Consider the following 18,148-nt stretch of genomic DNA (forward strand, 5'->3'; position numbering starts at 1 on the left):
GTGTCTCTGTGGTTGAACGTCAACCCATGAACCAGGAGGTTAGAGTTCGATTCCCAGTCAGGGCACATGCCTGGGTTGCAATGTGGGGATTCCAAAGTCTAGATCTGTCCATATCCCATTTCACCTTTGAATCCATCTAACTGGGAGTGGTTGGGCTCAGGAATTAAAAACAAAACAAAAAACAAATAAAAATCATGCCTGGCTGGTGTGTCTCTGTGGCTGAACATCAACTCATGAACCAGGAGGTTAGAATTCGATTCCCAGTCAGGGCACACGCCTGGGTTGCCTGGGTTGCAGGCTTGATGTCCAGTAGGGAGGTACAGGAGGCAGCTGATCAATGAATCTCACTCATCGAGGTTTTTTTCTCTCCTCCCTTCCTCTCTCTGCAATCAATATATATAAATATAGGTATAGGAGGCAGCCGATCAATGAATCTCACTCATCATTGAGGTTTTTTTCTCTCCTCCCTTCCTCTCTCTGAAATTATATATATATATATTTAAAATCATTTCCCAGTACCAAGCAGCAAAAGCTTCAGTGGTTCAATATGACTTCCACAAGGACCAATGACAGCTAGTTGCAGGCCAGACCTCAGGACTAGCACAGACAAGAGACAGTTAGATCCTGCTTTCCATAGATCTGTGCTGGCCAATTTAAACTTGTCCTGTTCAGAAGGGAGCTTAATGAGACCAGGGGGGTGCTCCTTCAGCCACCCCCTCAATGGACTGCTAAGGAGTCACTATAGTTTAAAAAGGATATGGCCTAAGACATTCCTCCAAGGCCCTCAACCTCAGGATCTTTACTGAGGGACCAAAAGATGGAACCAAAAGAATATGGAGATAGAGGGGCAGACAAGGTCTGTAACACGTTTACTCAAACCTAGAAAATCCTGGGAGCAGTGCCTGGCGAGGCCAGGGCTGGGTAAGATAAACTTGGGAGAAAAGGAAGCGACTCCACATTTCCCAGCCACTTGTGGGACTGAGAAAGTTACCAAAGTGAAACTTCAGGGCCTGGGCCACTCAGGTGGAGCTCCCTGCTGCACACTCTGCCTTTACTCGACCAGAGGCTTTGAAGACAGCCCGAAGGAGGGAAGAGAATTTTTCTACCTTTTGGGTGACTGCATACAAAGCTAAAATCCAGAGCTGCAGTCAACACATTTACGAGTAAAACTCCTGTCCCCAAATAATTTGCAAAGTGAATTGGAAGTTTATTTAAATAGCCGCCAGTTAGAACAGGGTGGGCCAATCCCTCCCGACCCCTTTCTCATACCATTTAGCCAAGACAAGACAGGGAGAGTAAGCTTGCCCAGCAGCCAGCCTGCCAGCCAGTTAGGTGATGGGTGGGATGCCTCTCAATGGATGCGGCCACGACCTCGGCCCCGGCCAACAGCTGGGGGTGCGTCCACGGTCGAGCGAGGGTTCTTGATGGTTTCATCTACAGACACGATAAGGCACGCAGCCTCCGAGGCTGCAGTCAGGGCATTGATCCGCACCATAGCTGGCTCCCACACGAAGGCCTCAAAGTTGTCAGCAATGTCCTCGTTGTTGATGTCTACCCCGTACCACACGCCCCCCTGAAAGATTGGAAAAAGAGGGGAGGTACATGGAACTGCTATGAAATTTCTTCTGGCATCCCCTCCCTCCAAAAGTTAGGAACCCTGACTCTGAACTTGCTGGCACTTCCCTGAGGAAGGCATCGGCCTGTGGCATCAGAACAGGAACCTGGAAGTCCGCCTTTTTCCCACCCCTGCCCCTGCCAATCAACCACGCAAACCTTGGACGTGCTGAGCACACAAGAGCTCTGGCCATCTCCTAGGTATTTCCCTGTTTTGGGGAGGCCCCACCTCAGGTCACCTGAGGATGCATGGTTCTCAAGAGGAACTCTTTCAATCCCTTGTCTCACTGTATCATTGCACTGTTTCCATCAGTCCCCATTGGATGAGGAACTGAGAAACAGAGGTAAAGCGTCAAGTCAGACACAAAGTTGCTCACTGAGTATTGCTGCTGTCAGAGTGCCGAGCACTTAGAAATATTTGCTAAATAACAAATGAAGAAACGAAGTTCTCGGAGAGGTGGCAGAGCCATGGCTGGGCTGAGTGTCAGCAGGGCTCTGAGTGCTTCCCCAGTGTGTGCTTCAGGCAGGGGCCACAGGGCTCCTCTCTTCGCACCATGAGGAGTGATCACTCCTGGTAGAAGCACTAAGAAACCTGGGACCTCCAGTCCCGGCACTGTGGCTTTGCCTCTGCCCTCAGAGGAAGCACAGTTGGTACTGAGTTTAGTTTCAGCGCTGTCACCTGGGCTGAACACAGAGTTTGAATGGTGAAAGCCCACACAGAATCTAGCCCATCCCTCCAAATGCCTGGACCCCAAGGAGAGGAAGCACCCACCTGGGCATGCCGAGCCCGCAGCTTGTTGAGGATGTTTGTGGCATCGAAGCCAGCATTGTCACACAGCTGGCGTGGGATGATTTCCAAGGCCTTGGCGTAGGCTCCGATCAGCAGCTGCTGCTTTCCAGGAATGGTCCTGGAGTAGTCCCGCAGGTACTTGGAGAGCTCCATTTCAATGGCCCCGCCACCGGCCACCACTGAGTCGTTCTGTAGAGACCAGACCCATCTCTCAACACCAGTGGTCCCCCTGGTCCAAGCTCCAGCCACAGAAAAGTTGGGCCACTCAGCCAGTAGGTCCCCCAGCCCAGAGAGTGGTCCCTCATTATTTCCCTCCTCCCAAGCTCCAGGAAGCCCAAACATGGCCCTTGTCTAGCACATCCCCACATCCACCAGGGAACTTTATGGTTTCTGACCATCTTCAAGGTCGCCTGCAGCTCGAGGACACTGGCACAGTCCCTGGAATGGCTGACTGCCTCAGCCCCTCAGTTTGCTCACAAGAACAAGTCTTAGCCTTTAAGGCAGCAGGACCTCTTTTGAGAGACCGAGGCTATTTCTCTATGATTTTTGAGGCAAGTAAGGGCCTGAGTTCCACCCAGGCAAGGGATCACCACACAAATCCAGGGTCTCACTGGCTTGGGAGGGAGAATGGGCTGTGCAGGCAGGAAGCCACCAGCCCAGTACCTTGATGGCCCTCCTAACAATCATGATGGCGTCGTGCAGGGACCGCTCTGTCTCCTCCATAAACTGCTCAGCGCCACCGCGGAGGATGATGGTGCAAGTCTTAGCTTTGGGGCAGCCAGTGAAGATATTGTACCTACATCCAGGGTCAAATCGTACACACACGTGAGCTCCTGTCTGCTGCCAGCCCGCTGTGTTCTGACCTCACCAAACCCTCCCAACACTCAGCAGCTGCACTTCTGTTTCTCACTAAGGTTCCCCAATCCCACCTGTAAAAGACACCTTCTTAGGAAGGTCTGGGCTATACCAATGGGACATAAAAGATTATGGAGTCAAACTTTAGACCCAATGTAATCTTCCCTCCCCAAACACTCTACATTTGGGCTCTTTGTTCCCCAAAAGGTAAGACTCAAAACGAGTAGCACATGCTGTTTCCCACACCCAAAGCATGGCAGGAGGCCAGACTCAGGCAAGTCTCGCGGCTCTGCCCAGATGCTCACCTCTCGCCTCCAATCTGAGTTTCTTCAAAGACCTGGCAGTGGCCCAACACATCTGCTGTCAGAGCATTCACACTGGTCTGGATGGAGCCTCCACAGGCCTGAGGAGCACAAGAAGGCAAGATCATCCAGCAGCGAAGGCTCACACCAGGCCAACAAACTTCCTGCTGCCCAGTCTCAAAGCCAGTTCCCATGCTGGACTCTGCCACGGTGCCCACAGCCCTGTGCACTGGATAACCCACCTCACCCTTGACCTCGATGACCCTCGCCCCTCTGAAAGAAGAAAACAAAATAGAACTAAGGGCAAAGAGGCCTAGTTAAAAGGAGATGGGGACCCTTTGGTTCACTTGAGAGCCCTCCCCAAACTAGGATGCTTTGGGCCCAGCAGTGAAGTGAGGACCGGTGCTGACTTAAGGTGACTTTGGTGAGACACTGGAGAAGGAAGGAAACCTGGCTGGAAGCATCAATACTTGAGTGTATTCAGCTAATCACAGCTTTAGTGCTGGGTTCCCTGACTTGTTTTGGTTAGGTAACTTTCATATCCGAGCACATGCACACTGGCAATGAAGTGCTCCAAGGCAAAGAGTTAAGAAGACAGGCCTGGATTGACACACCAACCGAACTGTGCACCCTGCCCACCAGAGGTAAGTGAAAACCCCTCCAGGCCACGAAGCAGCCAGTGAACAGTGCGTTACCATCATTGTCCTCTTCAGGTCCTCCTCTGGCACCCGGCCAGCACAGAACATGTCCCTGTCGGCAAAGTACTGGGTGGCCACATCCCCAATAGGGAGTTTGGACAAGACGACTTTGGCTCCGGAACAATGGATCTTCTCTAACTTGTCATACAGAATGTTCCACTCAGCATCGACAATTGCCTGATAATCCTGAAGAGACCCAGAAAAGGATGAGGATGCTTTGGAGTGGAGGTCAGCATATAAAGTGGGCTAAAATGTATCTCCCATGATAAAAGTGTGCTATTTGGGAATTAACAGGGATAAACAGAATAGCTCTTCACAGTCCAAGTAAACAGGGACCCTGTAAGGTAACTTAGGGAACCTAAAACTTTCAAACACAAAAGCAGGAAGTAACCCCAGGACTAGAAGCTACTCGAGAGCTGGCAATGCCAAGGGGTGAGAAAGAGTTCAGTGCCTCTTCTGAGGCACTCACTCACCCATGGAGTTCCCAAGGATGAGACCCCTCCCCCCAAAGGCCGTTCTGTGTTGGGGACACATTCCCCAGAGTACCTGCTTATAGTGGTAACAACGCTACTCCAGAGACAGCCTTGGTTCTGTCAGTGATGGGAGCGCACCTGTCCCTGCAGCGTGGGACCCAGTCTAACAGGGGAGGAGCCCCCATCTGCCCAAACCAAAGGAGTCAAAATACTAGGCTCACTGTATAGTTAGAGAGCCCCTGCCAGCCCCTTCTCGGGGCCAGAGGATAATATTTCAACAGGTCTGTCCTCTCCCAATCTCCTCCAGCCCAGGTCACTCGGCGAGTACAGGCCCCGCATTTAGTCATCCATGTTTAGGGTGACAGGAGGATAAAGGGATCCACAGAAGCTTGGAAAACAGACAACCACAAGAGCCGAGGCTTTGGCCCAGACAGTTGCCCATTTCCACTCCACTGCCAGTTGGTGGGGCCTACCTTAACGGTGTGGACTCTGACTTCAGCATTATCTTTCTCAGCTTTCAGTTCGAGCTCCACATTTAAAAGGGCAATCTTTGGGTTGTGGTACTTTTTGGGTTGCATTTCAAACCCAGCATAAGAGAAAGTCTTCTTGAATGCAACACCAGCTACCAGCTGGGACTCCTATTCAAAAAAATAAACAGTTCAAAAGTTCAGTAATGGAATGAAATGAAAGCAAGCTGGTGGTGTGTTGGACCACGCATGTCCATTCCTGTGAATCTGAGTTAACCATGTCTTTATTTCACTGTTGTAACAAAACCTTTCCATTTGTCCCTTCAGTATAAGGAAAATAAGAAGCTAAGCATGGGAAAGGCTTGTTCAGGCTGTCTTCTAAGACTGGCCTTCAAAGAAGTGCCGAGGGATAGTGCTTAAAGCATTTACCTACATGCCAGGAAAGGAGCCAGCCATTTATGAATAAGGTATAGGCTGCCCAATGCCTTCTTCCCCTTCAACCACAACTACCAACCCCCTGGTCATCTCCTACTGCACACACCTACACATACCCCTCCCTACCTATCACACACACACACACACACACACACACACACACACTCATTCATCTGCTACAGCCTAGATGCGTCCTCTGCCCAGGAGATGAAGCCAAAAGATCATAAGGGTAGGAAATTTCCTGCACAGTTCGCAGGTCATCACTGTAGCTTCCCACATCTCAATCCCTCAAAACATGAACTTCTACCTCTTTTCAATAACAGAGCTTCCTGTGGATTGAAGTTACTATCAGGGCATAATAAGAAGCATGTTGCACCTGGGATTGACTTCAGCACTATAAGGAGACTTAGATTCATATCTCAGATCTCTCTCTTTTTTTTTACTACTAAATGACCAAGTCTGTGCTAACCTACAATCTTGACCTACAATACTGTAGCCTATCAGTGAACAGACTCCCATGTCATTCAAATTCACAGCCTCCTAAAGAGGATGAGACTTGAGCTGAATCAAGATGACAGCAGAAATTAGTCAGATGGGAGACAAGCAATCGGTGTCTCTTTCACGTCAATGTTTCTCCCTCACTCTTTCTCTCTCCCTCATCCCTTCCTTCCACTCTCTCTAAAAATCAATGGAAAAAATATCCGCAAGTGAGAATAAAAAAAGAAAAGAAAAAAAAGCAATATTTACACATGTTTATAGAAGCACAGATTATTCTGGAAGGACACACACTTAATAGTGGTAGAATCCAGGGCAGGAATGGTATAGGGAATATTTATTTTTTCCTCAGGTCCTTTAATACAGTTTGAACTATGTATCATCTATTCAAAATGGATGAATAAAAGAAGGAAGAGCATGGCTCTATCACTTAGAGAAGAATGAACTGTACTGCTCAGATTCATTCATTGAGAGGGTCAGAGATAGCCCTCCTCCCTCCCCCACATCAGCACTGAGATTCGGAAACTCAGCCAGTTCAATCCACATTGTTCTGCTGACAAGTAAATATAGGTCCATAGAGGTTCCAGAATATATCTAGTCACAGCCTGCCGTGGCAGTGTGGAGAATACAGCCCAAACCTGCCTGTCATGTGCGCTCCCCTCCTATATGAAACTGTCTGAAGGGTCCATGTGAAAGCAGGAGCCTCCTGGGGAGGCCACAGCAGGCTTACCTCTAGGGCTCCACCTTGCACCTTCTTGATGCCAATCATTTTAAGCTGCAGCAAATCATCGAGCATCATTACTGCATCCACCACCATCTTCGCGAAGAAGGCTTTCTGCTGGGAGATCAACTTGGAGCTCAGAGCAGTCACGGCACACTTCTCCAGCAGCCTCCTCTGCTCCCTGGGACGTAAGGGTGGAACCTGCATCAGGCCTTGAAAGCCTCTCTTGTCTGATTCTACTGCAATGTGGGGGTGGTTGCCACTAAAATCAGCCCTCACCAACTTCTATATCTTTAGGGCATATTATCAGTGACAGATGGTGATTGCAGTCAAAGACCACATGTGTGACAGCTTTTAAACTATAGTCTACCAGCCTATTTCGAGCAATGTGGGCTGGGGCACAGCCAGGGTCTAGCAAGAGCCAAATAGCCCCGGGGCCCACGTAGGGATCACAACATGCTTCTGCATCCCATTTGGCCATAGAGAGTCAAGTCCCACCACAAACTTACACTTTATTTTCCTTCTTCACGGTCACGGCAATCTCTCTGATCTTGTTAACTGCCTGCCAAGAACAGAAGCTGAGTGAGCCTCTCATGCTACAAACTGGAGAAGAGGACGCCAACCTCTCTTGCTAGTCCCTAGTCTGTTTACTCCCAAATCTTAAGCATTTCTACTCTACAGCTGAAACAACGTTTTTATGTTGCAATTGCCCAGAAAATATAAATCTTTATAGTTTAGAAACTCCCATAGCCTGAAATGTAGAATAGCTATAGTGCTGAAGAATCATCAGGATTTAGCTCTGGATATGCGGGTAACACACTAAAATCTAATCTGTTTACTCCCAAATCTTAAGCGATTCTACTCTACAGTTGAAACAACGTTTTTATGTTGCAGTTGCCCAGAAAATATAAATCTTTATAGTTTAGAAAACTCCCATAGCCTGAAATGAAGAATAGCTATAGTGCTGAAGAATCATAAGAATATGCCCAGGATTTAGCTCTGGATATGCGGGTAACACACTAAAACAAATGAGTGAAAACAAGCTATGACACTAGATCAAGCCAAACCTTCTGGCTCATGAAAAACATCTACAAAATTTTTAGCACTTTATATATTAATTAGATGTTATATAATATAATATATACATATATCTCAAGATGTGCCATGAAGTACTACCCAAAAACAAAAATAGCTCTCACTTACTGGAGCCTACAACATATCTACATCACACTCTATCAAATATCTAATCAAATAGCTACTGAATGGTAGGACTGAGGTTCCTAGGGAGAATACAGAAAATGTCCAAGGAACTTTTCCCAGTCTTCTCTACCCCCCAGTACAGGTATTATCCTAAGAGAAATATGAAGGTGCCCAGGCACAAGGCCAAGTTAGCCGGTACTCCCATACCAACTGGGTGGCAGTTCGGAAAGCTCGGATGATGATCTGTGGGTGCAAGCCTTCCTCCACATAGGGTTTCACCTGCTTCAGAAACTCTGCAGCCAGCAGGGTCACTGAGGTGGTGCCATCACCGACCTGGAAGAGGATGACAGGAAATTCATGTTTTCTCATGTTCAGGGATAAAGCCCCAACTCCATTTTCAGGCAATCTACCCACTTCAACTGGGCACTGTTTAAATGAGTGTGGAGCTTTAATTTGGAAGCATAGGTGTTTGCAATAAATAGAAGGTGATGGTAGTGAGGTGTCCATTCCATCAAATGGTCCTTAGCTACAAAATTAATTCCCCAGCCAGGCCCATTCCCCAAAGAAGACTAATTTGGACAATTAAGTTTCCTTGGGATAGGAAATCATATATGCAAATTATCTGATAATTTATTACATACAAGGCACTGTAAGTAAGACAATCTAGTCATGCTTGTAATAACAATGCTTATATGTCACAAATAACCATGGTAGCAATTGGCATGACATATATATTCTTTAAGGAGGTGCAGCTGGAGAGTAGTGAATGAGGCTGACGAGGCAGGAGGAAATAGACCACATACTCACTTGTAGACGGTGTTAAGGAGCTTAAACTTTGCTCCTACAAAGGAGAGCCCTGGGAAGACTTGCAGCACAGGACTGGCATAACCTGATTTACATTTTTTTAAAAAATCTTATATGTCACAAATAACCATGGTAGCAATTGGCATGACATATATATTCTTTAAGGAGTACAAAGTACTACAGGAGTTTACAAAAAAGATATTTTCCAGCCAAATCCCACTAAAACAGCGGTTCTCAACCTGTGAGTCGCGACCCCTTTGGGGGGGGGGGGGTTAAACGACCCTTTCACAGGGGTCTCCTAAGACCATCGGAAAACACATATATAATTACATATTGTTTTTGTGATTAATCACTATGCTTTAATTATGTTCAATTTGTAACAATGAAATTGGGGGTCACCACAACATGAGGAACTGTATTAAAGGGTCGCGGCATTAGGAAGGTTGAGAACCACTGCACTAAAACAAACCTCCCAGGACCAGCCAAAACCCTTTATATGTTAAACACTATTTGGAATAAGCAGACTACTAGTCTGCTAGTCTTTCCTACATGACATTTTCTATGATGACATCTAAACCCTATTTTTAATGAGGGAGAATAAGAGCTCACAAGAAAACTGGCCAACCTCTGATTTAGAAAAATTTTATGTGCAACTTATTTATATCTATTGTGTAATGTAAATAATTCTCAAGGGGAAAGAGAGTCACTACAGCAAAGGGTCTAAGCTGCCAAATTCTTGGCCAGAAGATATTATTCACTGGCTGAAGACATTAACAGGTCAAATTCAGACTCTTCTCACTTTAATTTTTAAAAAGCCATACTATTTTATAGGCTACTGGGTCCTAATAAACCTTTTCACATAACTCAGAACATAATACAAACCTGTCTTTCAACACTTATTATCAGGACTCCAGTATTAGAAATGGTCTCTGTTAAAATGATGAATTTTGTTATGTATATTTTATTCCCATAAAAAAAAGGGGGGGGGAAGGGGGGAACACCAGAAACCTTAGAGTTTCCAGTCCTATCTTATAAGGTTAAATTATTTACCTAGCACCTCATATGAATGACAGCACAGGTCCTAAGATCTCAGGTACAAGCAGTAGAACGGTACACATTTTAAAAGATTAACTCCTAAATATTTTTACAAGAATGTATTACTTTTGAAATTATAATTTTAGATATAAAATAAAAAACATTTAGAGAGAGGAGAGTGAAGGAGCAAGCAGGCATGTGTTTCCACCCCCATTTACACTTATCTGCTTGATTTTCTTACCTCAGCATCTTGGGATTTGGCAATGTCCACTAAAGTCTTTGCTGCAGGATGGACAACGTCAAGGAGTTTCAGAATTGTGGCCCCATCATTAGAAATTGTGGCTTTTCCTTCAAAGGAACACACAAAGTGAAAATTCAAAGACCCTTTCTTAAAAGGTCTCTAGTTGGACTTGGAGCCCATGCACCCTTTATTAGGATGGGGCAGAGGGCACCATGGTGCAAATAAGCTCATCTTTTTATAGAGAGTTCTGTGCACAAAAGGCCACCTAAAGTCACTAGTCTGCTAAACTTTCCTACACGGCAATTTTCCAAAGACTCTGAGCACCTACTTTTCTTTGAGCAGCATTTGGCACACCTCAGATGGATGTACAAAATATTTTTTAAATGACAATGAGTAATCATTTAGATATTCTTAACCAAGTTAATAACCTGGTATCTCACATGTCAATTAATACACTAAAACACAAAAGGGAACTTGCCCTTTGTCTTGGCACCATGATACAATGGGAGGGATCACATGTTTCTAGGTTGTATCTCTCTACAAGGCAACAGTCTTCTGAGCCCAGCTTCTCCCATATATCCCCCCAGGGCTCAGCATTCAGGACTATGTATGAAGTGGAGCCACTTCATAGTGAGCAATCCCTCAGAGATCTGAAGCAGTAAGTTTTCTGATGCCAACCTCTGCTAGCCCCAGCACTCCCCAGAAGCCTTGTCCTGCACACTGCCTTGAGGAGCCTGCAGACTTACCTCGGCCATCCACAAGGAGCTTGTCCATGCCACGGGGGCCCAGGGTGGTTCTTATGGCTTCAGCAATCACCTGGCAGGCACTGATGTTACTTACAAGCTGGGGGATGCCTTGGGAGCTATCAGTCCCCTCTTTCAACAGGATAACTGGTGTGGGCTAGAAAAGAAAGAGCAATTGACTGCTTTTAAAAATCATCTGTTACAATGAGTCATAAGGAGAGAAGGGCGAGGGAAAATGCTCCCATCTCCCCCATGACTGAAATATCTTTGAAAATCACATTCCCCCATGGTCCACGACATCTACCCCCGAAACAGCCTCTATCTCCAGAGACATGGCCAAGACAACAGCACACCTGGTAGGTGTGCTAGAAAATGGTTTGAGAAGAACAGATTTTGTTTAAAAGGGCAAATCAAACAGAGATGTGTTCTCCAGTGCCCAGCTAAATGAGCATAGCCTTTTCAACTCTGACCCCATTCTGTTCTGAAGAATTAGGGCATGGCACAGGAGGAAGCAGCAGGCCTTGCTCTGCATTCACCCTCCAGCAAAACATCCACTTATCTGCATTACAGCTTAATCCTAGAGAGGTAGATGGGGCACTGATGCAAAACTGAGGTGTCAATAGCTTCAGGAGTTGTCCTGGAGATGCCCAGGCAGGCAGCTTTACCAATGTTTAGCTGGAATGTAGGAAAGCAGTCAGGCAGAGAAGCAAATAGCACCTTTGTCTGCCTCACAAAGTGACAACAAATCTAATTCACACAGCAACGTTTCCATTTCTCATGCTGGCTCCATAGAGCTTCCTGTGACTCATCTCCAATCAGATACCCCAAAGAAGTTTTTCTCTTCCTATTTTGCAATGGCCTCCAAAACAGTCACTATCTCTAGAGGTTTAATTTGCAGACCTGCTTTAGAAACGCTGGAAGTCAGGGATACTTATTTTAAAGGGCTTGCTTAAATACCTCTGCGCCATTGATCATTAGCACAGACAGTAATCTCTCAGCTTAGCAAACCAGAGTGCCCTGTCCCTGCATCCAAGCTTGACATGTAACGCTGAGTTCATGAACCAGACCCAGTCTTCCCAGTGACTGTGACTAATTATGTGTTTGTATGAAACAATATATTAAGGGTAAACACTGTTCAAAATCTTTGTTATATGCGTGCTATTAGGCTATGCTTTAAACTTTAGTTATGGAGCGCAATATAAAGTTTGAAAGCTTTTGCCCACGTCCACCCCTAGGGGTACTTCAGGTGTCTGAGGGGGGCGGCACAGGCAAGTAAGGACTGTCTCACCCTAACAATAAGAAGTCAGGAATTCACACACCACAAAGGCTAGTGGCCCATGAGGATTCCATCACCATGTTAACAGGACAACTGCTTAAGAAGTTCCAGTCCTTTGACCAGTGCAGCTGGAGAGCAGTGAATGAGGCTGACGAGGCAGGAGGAAACAGACCACATACTCACTTGTAGACTGTGCTAAGGAGCTTAAATTTTGCTCCTACAAAGGGGAGCCCTGGGAAGACTTGCAGCAGAGGACTGGCATAACCTGATTTACATTTTTTTAAAAAATCACTAGGAAATAGTTAAGAAGAGGCAAGATATAAAATGTAAATGCATAAAGGAGCCGGAAAGATGCCCAACAAACTCTAAAGAGAAAGAGAGTGTTAGTAAAGAGGGTTTTGACACTGAGTTGTATATTTGCTGTTCTGTTTCTTTTCTCTAATGAGCTTATCACACATTGTTATTATTATTATTTTTAAAAAGAATGCTTATTAGATAACCCCCTACATCTGGGACCAGGCATAGGGTGGAGGGAAAATTCCTTCCTTTTCATGGTAGTGTCCCAAGTCTCACCTCAAGAAATGGTTTCTCTATACTCAGCATTCTTTTGGGCCCTTGCACCTTCTGTAAGGAAAGAAGTATCTCCTGGAAACCCCACCTTCTCCCAGTCCCGGCTAATTATTCCTCATGGCAGCCTCAAATCTTCTCTGGTCCACCTCTGCCTCAGATGAAGTCGTAACTTCAAATAAAAAACCAACTTGAGTCTCCACTCCCTTCCTATTGCCTTCAACAGATTCTTCTATGCCCCCAACAGGTTAACTTATCCAACACTTTTGTGGACCCTTTCTCACCTCCACCTCCAAATTGTACCCCCATCTACAAGAGCCACCTGCCACTTGTACCAATACTACTTTCTTAAACATCAGGCCAGGAATTCTTCACAGCCCCAATTCTTCCAGGAAGTTTTCTCAACAGCTAATGGGAGTCTTCAACAGGGGAGCCCCTAACTCTGCCTTTGCTTCCTCTTGTGCGCAGCTTTTATACTGCCATCCTTTCTTAAAATATGAGCTTCCCAAAGGTAAGAGCTATAACAATCTCAATTTGCAGTGCGCCTAGGTTTGGCCACATATGGAATGATATTCAGCAGCTTTTGGTGCTGAAAATTCAACCGTTAAATACACATGCTCAAAAGTGCTTGAAGTAAGGATGAAGTAAGATACACTGGCTTCTTATTTTTGGGAAAGAATTGGCAGTGTGCTGGCATTGCATTCACTGAGAATTCTTCAGTACAAAGCAAGAAGGGCTGGGAAGGAGCTGGCCATTGTCCCCAACTACCCCATGTTTGCAGGCCCTAGAGAATGACAGGCTGGGTAGAGATCCTATGGGGAGGGAAAGGTGGCAGAGCTAGACTGAGCCAATCAGGTCAAGAGGATGGGTCCTCTTCCATCATTTCCCCAGGGGCAGGCACTGCTATGGAAAGCCCTGCTCTGTCCCCAGGTTACTTTTTAAAATAAGATATTTCATCTCAGGAATACATATTATATCTTTGGAAAGACACAAATTTTCTTACAGCAATTTATTATTTTTTTAATCCTTACCTGAAGACATGTTTTATTGGTTTTTATTTTTTTAATATATATATTTTTTGTTGATTTCAGAGAGGAAGGGAGAGGGAAAGATAGAAACATCAATGATGAGAATCATTGATTGGCTGTCTCCTGCACTCTCCACACTAGGGATTGAGCCCACAAACCTGGCCTGTGCCCTGACTGGGAATGAACTGTGACCTCCTGGTTCATAGGCTGACACTCGACCACTGAGCTATGCTGGCCGGGCTTACTGATTCTTAGAGAGAGAAACATTGATGGGTTGCCTCCTGTATGTGCCCCTACTGGGGATCCAACCCATAACCTTTTGGTGTATAGGACAAAACTCCAATTAATTGAGTCACCTGGCCAGAGCTGTCCCCAAGTTACTTTTTAATCTCACTCATTTTTATTCAAGTAGAGAAATAATTGCAGAATCCAGTGATCTGCCAAGGGTATCATGGAAGGAATGATAATTTCAGCTTAATAATCTTCCTGTTCATCCTTCTTAAAAATTATTAAGCATGATGTTCTACAAAACCACAACAGGCCTTTATACTCCAAAGCTTACAGTGTTCAACACCAAAGGCAAGGATAATACTTTCTATCCAAGATGTACCAAGGTTTCAGGGGACCCTTTCACCTCCCTTCCAAGCAGAGAAGGCTTCTAGAATATCAAGGACTAATTCGATGACAGCAAGGAGGATTTTTGGTGACGGAAGTTTCCCATTCACATAAGCAGCCAATATAGGAGGGAAACAGAAAAACGAACTGTGGTGGTCTGGAGCCCTTGGTGTAGGTTTTTTACCACTAGACAAAACTTGGTTTTGATCCAACTCATGGTTGCCTTGGCAGGAAGATGGGTTACAGGGAGAAGCAAGCAAGCAACCACCGAGCAGAAGAGCTAACACTTGCTGAGTGCTTACTACATGCTGGACACTTTGTATTGGTTAATTTAACCCCCTCTAACAGACTGAGGGCCAGAAATTTAATAACATGCTCAAAATCAAAGTCACACAGCGAGTAAGTGGCAGAGCTGAGTTACAAACCTAGGCCTTCAGCATGGCGGGAGCCCTTACTCTCCACTGCCCTCCTACGCTGCCTCCGCATAGAAGATGCAGATGCCTTCGGGAATAGGTAATGCTGAAAAGGGACTGAAAAGGGGCAGGACTGGAGGTAAGAAGGGGAGAGGGGAACAGATGATACCAGGTTCCTTCTAGCTTGGATCCATAGGGCATTTGGTCGCAGAAGGAACACCTCCTAGGCGTCAGTTTGACATCTAACAGGACAGGGAGAAGGTGCAGGAACGGGGAAAAAAACAAGAACTGACTCCGAGGGGTAGGCCAAAACGAGTGAACTGCCAAGGGCATATAAAGTCGCCTCTCAGTCATGGCTTTGCCTCAAACACCTCCTCAGGGTGAGGTGGGTAAATAAGTTTCCCATTCACATAAGCAGCCAATATAGGAGGAAAACAGAAAAACCCACTGTGGTGGTCTGGAGCCCCTTGGTGTAGGTTTTTACCACTAGACAAAACTTGGTTTTGATCCAACTCATGGTTGCCTTGGCAGGAAGATGGGTTACAGGGAGAAGCAAGCAAGCAACCACCGAGCAGAAGAGCTAACACTTGCTGAGTGCTTACTACATGCTGGACACTTTGTATTGGTTAATTTAACCCCCTCTAACAGACTGAGGGCCAGAAATTTAATAACATGCTCAAAATCAAAGTCACACAGCGAGTAAGTGGCAGAGCTGAGTTACAAACCTAGGCCTTCAGCATGGCGGGAGCCCTTACTCTCCACTGCCCTCCTACGCTGCCTCCGCATAGAAGATGCAGATGCCTTCGGGAATAGGTAATGCTGAAAAGGGACTGAAAAGGGGCAGGACTGGAGGTAAGAAGGGGAGAGGGGAACAGATGATACCAGGTTCCTTCTAGCTTGGATCCATAGGGCATTTGGTCGCAGAAGGAACACCTCCTAGGCGTCAGTTTGACATCTAACAGGACAGGGAGAAGGTGCAGGAACGGGGAAAAAAACAAGAACTGACTCCGAGGGGTAGGCCAAAACGAGTGAACTGCCAAGGGCATATAAAGTCGCCTCTCAGTCATGGCTTTGCCTCAAACACCTCCTCAGGGTGAGGTGGGTAATGGAACTACCAGGAACACTTTGTAAAGTGTATGATTGTCAAACCCCTATGCTGTACACCTGAAACGAGTACAAAATAATATTGAATGTAAACTATAATTGAAAAACAAAATTAAAAAACCCCAAAGAAAATCCACACAAATAAACCAAAGAAAAAACAACCGCCTTAAAAGCTGGCCCTGTTCAACAGCAATTCAAGAGGTGCCTCCGAGGGTGAGGGCGGGTGAAAAGTACCTGCAACTATAAAGGGAAAGGGATGCCCTGTGTGGAGCCCAGGACTTACCAACACCCTGCATCTAGGAAAAGAGGCCCTCGTTAGGTGGCCAACTAGAGAACTCTGGTCTAATGTCAAATCCGGAGGCGCAGGCAGGGTCGGAGATAGAGCGGAATCTTCCTACCTCTGATGCAGCATCGCCATCTGCCCTGCCCATTCTCCTGGCTGAGAAGTGTGCACCCCAACAACCAGCGGGGCACATTCACTAGGCACTAAACATGTGTTTAATGAGTGAACGAGTGAATGTGCGAGCAGAGGTCTGCTGCCATTTATGCACCAACTGGCGGGTGGGGTACAATGAGATCACCGTTGAGACCGTGCGCTCTGCCCATTCTAGGAAGCACACCTTCTTCACACCCGCATTTCCTAAGGCAGCCGGGGCTTCCAGATCTGGCCACCGACTGCTTATGTTTGTTCAACCCGTAATAGTTTAACACAGGTCCCGACTGTGGGGGGCTTCAAAAGCCGGGTCCCCGACGCGGGTCCGCTGCCCTGAAGCACCCTGGGACATGTAGTCCCCACCCGGTCGACCACAGCCTCCCCTCAATACTCGCCAAGGGCCCTGGCTCCGAGCGTGGGCCCAGCCAGGCCGCGGCGGGCCGGGGTCGCCCCTAGACAGGAGATCGGGGGAGGACAGGATCAGCAGGCAGAGGAGAGCCCTAAGGGTCAGGTGCCAGCCAGGCGGCGCCAGCCACGGGCCAGATGGCGGCTGAAGACGGCGGATGGCGAAGGATACGGGAGACACCACTCACCATCATTTTGGAAGCGTCTTCTGTGGCCCGCTACTCCTCTCTTTAGCTCTGCCTCCGGGCCGCCCAGCAACCCCACAATGCCGTGCGCCAGATAAGTCCCCAGAAGGTTCGACCAGCGTTAAACCGGTAGAGGAAGGGAACGGGTCACTTCCGTTACTCTATGGTTCGCTACCAGAGAGTCGGTGTGGCTAGAAGGGCTAGAGGCGGAGCCTCGGAGGGCGCTCTGGCAAGAAACTTTGGTTATGGAAGATTCGCCACATTTTGGTCGTGCCCCTTTTTTTTTCTTCGTGAGCATGAAAGATCCTTGCTTGGCCCGCGACACCTACTATCCTTAATTCCATCTTATCTCCTCGCCCTGGACGCCAGACCAAGGAATGAAATAAATGCAAACATTTATTGAACGCTGACTGTGGAGCAAGCTTATGCTAAGTAAGCTCTTAACATGAGTTTTTTCATTGAATGCTCACAACCCTGTTGCGTTGGTATTGTTATCACGTACATTTTACAGACGAGGACGCTGAGTCTGGGAGCTTAGGAAAGGTAACCAAAGCCACAATTGCACAGAAAGTGGTAGAGAAGCTGTCGTGGGCACCGGGTCCCAATGTCCGCTTTCCGGCTCTGCACTGGCCAGAGCCTCCTCGAGGGTTGGCTGCACCTGCCGCGCGCGTCCTCAGCGCTTCCACTGGGGCCGCGCAAGCTCTGGTGGGACTGGGCAGGGGGCGAGCTGGAGGGGCGCCGGCGATCACCTGGGCGCTAGATGCGTATCTTTCCCAGGAGGGGGTCGGGGAGGAGGAAAGCGAACTGGGAGAAGGCAAATCACGCCGTGAGGCGGCCGCGGGGAGAATCCCGCCGAGACCGCAAGAGCTGATGATCAGGACTTTCGGCGGCTGAAGCGAGTGCTGCCAGGTGCCCACCTCGTTCCTGGTCATCCCCTGCCAGTCCACCCACCATCCCTGGAGGGCGCGCAGAGTCCAATCCAAACTGAGGAATGCTGGGGCGGGGCCGAGTGGGGGCCGCAGTTGCTGTTAAGAGTTTAGACCAATCAGCCCTCGGCCCCACTTCTCTCGACCAGTAGGAAGTGGGGAAAGGCGCAGAGGTAGAAAGTGTGGCTAGAAGAGCAGGCGTCGGAGCCAATCAGCCGTGGGCCTCGTTCCCATTCGCCAACCAGCGGCAGGAGCGGGCCTGGGGGTGGGAGGCCGGGGCAGCTGTCAGGCTGAAGTCCGGCGAGCAACGCGCGGCGGGGAGG

General features: G+C 47.4%; 1 protein-coding gene across 1 annotated transcript; it reads right to left on the reverse strand.

Annotated features, from left to right (window-relative positions):
- Window positions 1-1,183: 1,183 nt before the first annotated feature.
- On the reverse strand, window positions 1,184-17,065 carry CCT7 (chaperonin containing TCP1, subunit 7 (eta)). The gene is made up of 12 exons (XM_005867746.2): window positions 16,903-17,065; window positions 10,877-11,030; window positions 10,131-10,237; window positions 8,258-8,383; window positions 7,360-7,412; window positions 6,860-7,031; window positions 5,206-5,370; window positions 4,257-4,445; window positions 3,565-3,662; window positions 3,068-3,200; window positions 2,387-2,593; window positions 1,184-1,573 (listed from the first exon to the last, which is right to left on the reverse strand). Exons 1-12 carry the CDS (start codon window positions 16,906-16,908, stop codon window positions 1,352-1,354), a joined length of 1,632 nt encoding a protein of 543 aa, XP_005867808.1. The 5' UTR covers window positions 16,909-17,065; the 3' UTR covers window positions 1,184-1,351.
- Between the last annotated feature and the right edge of the window lie 1,083 nt (window positions 17,066-18,148).

This window comes from Myotis brandtii, unplaced genomic scaffold (genome assembly GCF_000412655.1).
Source record: "Myotis brandtii unplaced genomic scaffold, ASM41265v1 scaffold251, whole genome shotgun sequence".
Lineage (NCBI taxonomy): Eukaryota > Metazoa > Chordata > Mammalia > Chiroptera > Vespertilionidae > Myotis > Myotis brandtii.